Source organism: Myotis brandtii, unplaced genomic scaffold (assembly GCF_000412655.1).
Source record: "Myotis brandtii unplaced genomic scaffold, ASM41265v1 scaffold448, whole genome shotgun sequence".
Lineage (NCBI taxonomy): Eukaryota > Metazoa > Chordata > Mammalia > Chiroptera > Vespertilionidae > Myotis > Myotis brandtii.
The window spans coordinates 95113-102243 of record NW_005367140.1 but is presented as its reverse complement, the minus strand read 5'-3'; the positions used below and the strand labels follow the sequence as shown (position 1 = coordinate 102243).

The 7131-nt window shown below is 41.9% G+C and overlaps 1 protein-coding gene and 1 pseudogene across 1 annotated transcript; one reads left to right on the top strand and one right to left on the bottom strand.

Moving 5' to 3' along the window:
* The first annotated feature begins 908 nt into the window (after positions 1-908).
* On the top strand, positions 909-1847 carry LOC102259033 (olfactory receptor 50-like). The gene has a single exon (XM_005874638.2). The coding sequence runs from the start codon at positions 909-911 to the stop codon at positions 1845-1847; it is 939 nt and encodes a 312-aa protein (XP_005874700.2).
* A 2470-nt stretch (positions 1848-4317) lies between these two features.
* Positions 4318-5387, bottom strand: LOC102257221 (annotated as a pseudogene).
* Positions 5388-7131: the final 1744 nt, after the last annotated feature.

Below are 7131 nucleotides of genomic sequence, written 5' to 3'. Positions count from 1 at the left end.
ACCTAGGTTAGGAACCATAAAAAAGGTGGACACTTATAAACTTTATTCTTTGGCATATCCAAGATATGACTGGGGGGAAAAGTATTTCCTGGAGTTCTGAGAACTTGAACAAGAGTGATCTGGTAAGAACTGCGGGAATAAGGTGGGAATTTGGAAGAGGAACAGAAGTTTTTCTCCACATTCCATGACTATTCATTTAGAAAGAGTGATGCTAGACTGAAAATGTTGAGAAGTGGGAAGGAATTATCTTAAAAGAAGATCTGATGGCTGTGTAATTATTATGTCACTAGATTTATTATGTTATTGACATAGATGCTTCTCCTAAATGCCTTTGAGTTATATGTGATGTTTCTACCAAGTCCTCAAATCCTGATTTCTGGAAGACACCGAACAGCCCACTGGGTTGTCTAATCTTGACCCAATCCAAGGAAATAAAGCATGGTATACGAACAATTAATGAAATATTGCTGGAGACAGAAAAATATAAGAAAAAGCCAAAGCATGTGTGAGAGGCATGAGAAGGTTAAGAAAGGACAACAGGCCCCTTGGAGGGCCTATACTAGTGCTTCTAGTAACTGGTTACTGAACTAGCCTTGCCCCTAATTTACTAATCTCAGATTTTTGTCATGAATTCCTAGACTCCTCAAAGTTGAACCTGACCTGATATGATTATTATTCTGATGGTTCGTGGTTTTTCCAGAAGAGATTACATTGGTTTCTAGGTAGACATATACTATCCTGACATCAGACCACCATTAGCCCATTAGTGGGCAAAAAGCATGAGTTATTTGGGTTAAAATTCATGTACTGACTAATTGTTATATTTCTATTATTTTGCAGTCATAATGATTTCACATTCTTTAACATCTCCATCTCTTTTTTCATCTACAGCAAAACAGAAGAAGACCATGAGGGGGGATAATCAGAGCAGTGTGTCTGAGTTCCTCCTCCTGGGGCTCCCCATCCGGCCAGAGCAGCAGGGCATGTTCTTCGCCCTGTTCCTGGGCATGTACCTGACCACGGTGCTGGGCAACCTGCTCATCATCCTGCTCATCAGGCTGGACTCTCGCCTGCACACGCCCATGTACTTCTTCCTCAGCCACTTGGCCTTCACTGACATCTCCTTTTCATCAGTCACAGCTCCAAAGATGCTCATGAATATGTATACTCAGGATCAATCCATCTCCTATGCTGGATGCATTTCCCAGGTGTACTTCTTCTTATTTTGGGGGGATCTTGATAGTCTCCTTCTCACCTCAATGGCCTATGACAGGTATGTGGCCATCTGTCATCCCCTGCACTATACAACCATCATGAGTCAGAGCCTGTGTGTTTTGCTAGTAATTGTGTCCTGGGTCCAATCCTGTGCTAGTGCTCTTTTGCACACCCTCCTCCTGGCCCGTCTTTCTTTCTGTGGAGACAACACTCTCTCGCACTTCTTCTGTGATCTCTCCACCTTACTTAAGCTGTCCAGCTCAGATACCACAGTCAATGAGCTGCTTATCCTCACCGTGGGAGTGGTGGTCATTACTGTGCCACTCATATGCATCCTGGTTTCTTATGGCCGCATTGGGGCCACCATCCTGAAAGTCCCTTCCACCAAAGGCATCTGCAAAGCCTTGTCCACATGTGGCTCCCACCTCTCTGTGGTGTCTCTGTACTATGGAGCAATTATTGGGCTGTACTTTTTTCCTTCATCCAACAACTCCAACAACAAGGATGTCATTGTGGCCGTATTGTACACCCTGGTCACTCCCATGTTAAATCCCTTTATCTACAGTCTGAGGAATCGGGATATGAAAGGGGCTCTGGGAAGTATACTCAGTAGAGGAACATGTTGCTCATGATATGCACTGTTCTCCCTATTCATTGGATATAAGACCTGCTCATCCTGCACATGCAATGTGAGCATCCTTTCCTCTCCATATAGCTGGTTCGTAGTGAATCTCGAGTGGCAACCAATCTTCTGTCTCTGTTTCAGCTTGGACTTAGTTTTCTTCTCTGTTTAGTTTTCTTGTTCATTTTAGAGTCATGCAAAAGGTATATTAAAAACATTCCTGCACAGCTATCCTTTCCTAAATGTTTTTTTTAAGTTTTCATATGATATCCCTTGTCCTACAAATATTTTAAATGTGTATGTAGTCACAGCTTTATTTTTTATATTCTCCAAACTTTATATAGACAACACAAGTATTTATTCTGGCAGTTTCCTGATATTATTTGTGTGTTTAATTTTTAATACATTTGGAATTTATTTTTACAAATGATATTACTTAGAAATTGAGTTTTATTTTTCTTTCTAGTTTCTTGTCACTTGTCCAAATTTTGGTTTTCAGTTATGTTTTTAGATTGACATCTTAAGCTAACAAAATAACTTAAAACAATGTCAGTGAACTTCTCTGGGTTTTTTAAATTTCCAACGGAGTTCAGGAAGTTGTGGGAGCATTTGTGGTTAGTCCAATGATTGAATCTGCTACCAGCATTTAGTGGTCCGTGGCCAGCAATGCTGAATGGTTTGAAATGCACAAGACACCCTGCTCAACAAAGAACCTCCCTATTCAAAGTGTTAAGAGTACCCCCACTGGAAAACACTGATAGCCAAACATGCAAATATTTCCCCATTTTCTTATGATCACTTTCTTTTTTGTTTTTAACAGTATATTGCTTTATTGGGGTGAGGTTGAGAGGGAAACACCATGGTGAGGAACAAAATCAATGAAAGAAATACAAACTCAGGAAGCATTAATGTTAAAATAGTAGTACACAGCTGAGGCTGGTTTGGCTCAGTGGATAGAGCGTCGGCCTGCGGACTGAAAGGTCCCAGGTTCGATTCTGGTCAGGGGCATGTACCTGGGTTGCGGGCACATCCCCAGTAGGAGGTGTGCAGGAGGCAGCTGATCGATGTTTCTAACTCTCTAACTCTTTCCCTTCCTCTCTGTAAAAAATCAATAAAACATATTTTTTAAAAAATAGTAGTACACAAAGTGGTTAACTGCAAGCACTTTCTTAGAAGGACTTGACTCGTGCAAGATAAACTTTAATTGCCATTGCAAAAAAACATCTGGATGAAGTAGAAATTGTTTTCAATAACATTGGCAAAGAATATGTTCTAGAAATTGAAGGTAACTGGATGTAACATCCTGGCAGCAATTTAATAGAACAGTCCCGGATGGTTAGGCTGAGGCCAAGACCTAATGAGGACAAAAGCCTTGTCTATGGGGAATTCTAGGTGAAACCTGGAGAAATATTACACTGTGCATAAACCAAATTGAATAGTTGTCACAAGTGTTGTACAGTTTTATATAGTAAAAGTTTTTTTCTACATGCACTTCAATTTCACAACAAGAGTGGCATAGGATGTTTAAACACAGAAGAGAGCATCCATGCAAGATATCTAGCTCCTTGATATAATAATGCATTCAATTCAAACTGATTACACTATCATTACATCTAGGGCTTTCTGCAACTACAAGGTGGTGGTTATGGAAAGCTTCCATAGCTACAGTCCCGGGAAACAATCATGCCCCCCTCCCCTAATCAGCACCTGCTACCTGCGAGGGTACCCGTGGGCTTAAAAATAACAATCCCTTCCAGTTTAGACATCACTTACTTAATGAAACATTTCTAGGTTTACTAGCTCAGAACCTCCTCATGACAACCCAAGCGAGGTAGGCGGAGAAGAGATTACAATTCCCATGGAATATGTGTATGTATTCAGAAATGAAGCTCAGAGAGAAAAAGTGTCAAGCCCACTGGTTCCCAAGGTGCAGCACATGGACATTTTGCTATAGGATTGAGACTGAAGCAGCCTTAAAGTGCCAAGCCAGATCAGGGACAGCTGGCAGATCTCTAGTGGACTTAAAAATAAATACTTTTATTCTGTAGATCCCTTGAAATTTTGGTGATGTCTGTTATCCTATATAATAAAAGGCTAATATGCAAATCGAATGGCAGAACAACTGGTTGCTATGATGCTCAACACAGGAGCTGCCCCCTAGTGGTCAGTGCACTCCCACAGGGGGAGCACCACTTAGCCAGTAGCCGGGCTCACGGCTGGCGAGCACAGCAGCAGTGGTGGGAGCCTCTCCCACTTCCGTGGCAATGCTAAGGATGTCCAACTGACGGCTTAGGTCCACTAAGCCGTCAGTCGGACATCACTCCAGGGCTCCCGGAATGTGAGAGAGCACAGGCCAGGCTGAAGGACCCCCTCCCCAAGTGCACAAATTTCGTGCATCTGGCCTCTAGTATCTAAAAAGCAGCCACCACCTTCTTTAATGTGTGTTTCCTTTTTGTGTTTTTTTCTTCACTTTTTCTTAATCAACTCTGCTACTGTTGCTGCTTCTTAACTGGTAAAAACAAAGTTGTAATCATAGAGCATAGCACTCTAGCAATCAAGACGTTTGAAACCTTCAATCTTCTAGGGCAGTGGTCGGCAAACTGCAGCTTGTGAGCCACATGTGGCTCTTTGGCCCCTTGAGTGTGGCTCTTCCACAAAATACCACGTGCAGGCACGCACGTACAGTGCGATTGAAACTTCATGGCCCATGTGCAGAAGTCGGTATTTTGTGGAAAAGCCACACTCAAGGGGCCAAAGAGCCGCATGTGGCTCACAAGCCGCAGTTTGCCGAGCCACAGTTTGCCGACCACTGTTCTAGGGCAAAGAAAGCACTGTGCAACATTTAGAACTCTGGTTTACAAACAATGTGGTCACAAATTTTCCTGGCTTGAAGACTTCCACAACTTTCCTGATTAGGTCATCATAGGAGGTCTGACTTAAGTTTGTTTCAATGCTAACTTAAGAAAATTCTGGTTCTGGAGTGATATGAATGGTCCAATAAGTTCCATTCAATTTCATGCCATTCATCGAATACCTACAAGGATTGAACATTGCGGCATCAAACAGAACCTGGTATCAGTTCACAAATTCCACTCTCATGAGTGACATCCTTTGCAGTAACACCATCTTTCGTGTAGAACTGGTCCATAACTGCTGGGTCAAGCTCACTCATCAGAATTTCCAGGGTTTGATCTGGCTGACTGATTACCCTACTCTCGGAGAAATCTAAAGTATACAAGTACCAACAGTCAGAATTCATACGTCCCATATAATATGCTGCTCCATTTGGGAAAATTGCATTAAGAAACTGTATTTCTTCCTGGAAATTCTGGTGTGGGTAAGAAGCTCTGAAATTCTTACGAGAATAAAAGAAGCTTTGAATTCAGTCAAATCCACTGTAATCTCTAGCAAGTTTCAATAGGGGAACCAGTGCTTTCAGCAAGAGGGTGGTATCACATGTCTTCAAAATGAAATGTCTCTTGGAGACAAACATGCTACTCTCACTGAGTACATAAGCTTCCTGCTTGTCAGTCTTTGTCACAGTTAGGATTGAACATTGCACATCCTTCAAAAGCAGTTTGAGAAGACTTCCTGGGGTGGCGTCTGGGCTGAGAGTTCTCTTAAAGACAGTATGATGTTTTTCTGTCTTTGCAAAGGCAAATGGAAAGCCTTTCATCTTGGTTAACCTGTCTCCTCTTCCATTTTCAGTGCCAGGTTTAGAACACGGTCTATCACCAGTCCCAGAGCTAGAGCCAGCTACTGTGCCAGTTTCAGCATCAGCACCAAATCTAGAGTCAGTCCACAGCTAGAGCCAGCTCCAGACATAAGAGTCAGATCCAGTACCCCAGCCTCTGCCACCTATTCAAGTTGGAACTAGCACCAGTTTTAAGTTAGAGCCAGTCTCAGAGCTAGAGTTGGCTCCATCGCCCACTCTAGCACCAGCTATAGAGCTGGAGCAGCTCCAGTGCCAGAGCTGGAGCCACCTCCAGAACTGTTTTCACATATTGTTATGGGGTCCGGGGAAGAGGAGGGAGAGATCAACCAAAGGACTTGTATGCATGCACATAAGCATAACCCATGGGCACAATCAGTAGAGGGGTGAGGGCATGTGCTGAGGGGGTGGGAATGAGTGAGGAAAGGTCAATGGGGGGAAAAGGATTCATATGTAATACTTTCAACAATAAAGAAGTTTAAAAAAAAAAGAGAAAGAGATATTACTGGTGGCTCCTAGAGGATGTCAATGGGAAGGGGCTCAAAGAAACTCTGTGGAGTGAGGTCAATGCTTTGTGTACTCATATGTATTTGTTCAAATGGATGGACTAGTTCAGTAATATCTGAGCATGTAAAGTATATATTATAATAAAATATAAGAAGAATGTAGACTATTTAATTTTTTCACCTTTATGAGTTTAAAAAAAAAACAAGAGTAATATGTGGTGATAAATACAAGGAGATTTACCTCTGGAGGAAATTACTGGGAGAGGCATGATGAAGGATTATTTCGCTCTTTGGCTGATAATTTCAGGAATGTATTTCTTTGGAATTCATCTAACAGCACTTAATGCATGCTAATTTTGCTGTATGCATGTTATACTTCCATTAATAAATACTTATTTTTTAAAAGCATCATTTGACTCTACCCATGAGCTCCTTCAAATCCTGCCTCTCTGTCTTCTCTTAAAAGGAAATGAATAGCCTGATTTTTATGCTTATGATTTCACTAAATTTCTACAGTTTTATTTTTATGTGTACACATCTCTCTCTGTTTCTGTCTCTCTCTCTGCGTGTGTGTATATGCACATTTACATATGTAAGCAGGAGACCAGGATTTTTAGAAACCATGGTCCATTCCCCAGGGTCCCACTGTGATGGTGGGCTATAATGCCTCTCAACCTTTTGTTCAGAGAGTGAAAGTATTAGCGTGTTTCTGGTATTCTTGAAATAGCACTGGGTTCAGAAACAAGAGAGATTCACTAACACACTCAACTTCCAGTTCGGTTTGTTATGAACTCGGAATTGCATTTTCCCTAATGTCAACTGAGAAGACAAAAACCTTTTGGAATCACCAAGTCCCTAGTAGCTGCGTTATGGTTATTATCATTGTGCCTCCAAGGATGAACTCTCCAAGTGCCTGCTATCAACAAACAGTTATCCCCTCAAGGGAACCAAAGGCAAAAAAGCAATTATTCCAGTTTGTCTCTAATTTGGAGGAGGAGGGTGTAGAGTTGGCCACCCACCACCACCTGGGTTTTCTCCATAATCTATTAAGTTAGAACCCACACCCATTGCTCAGA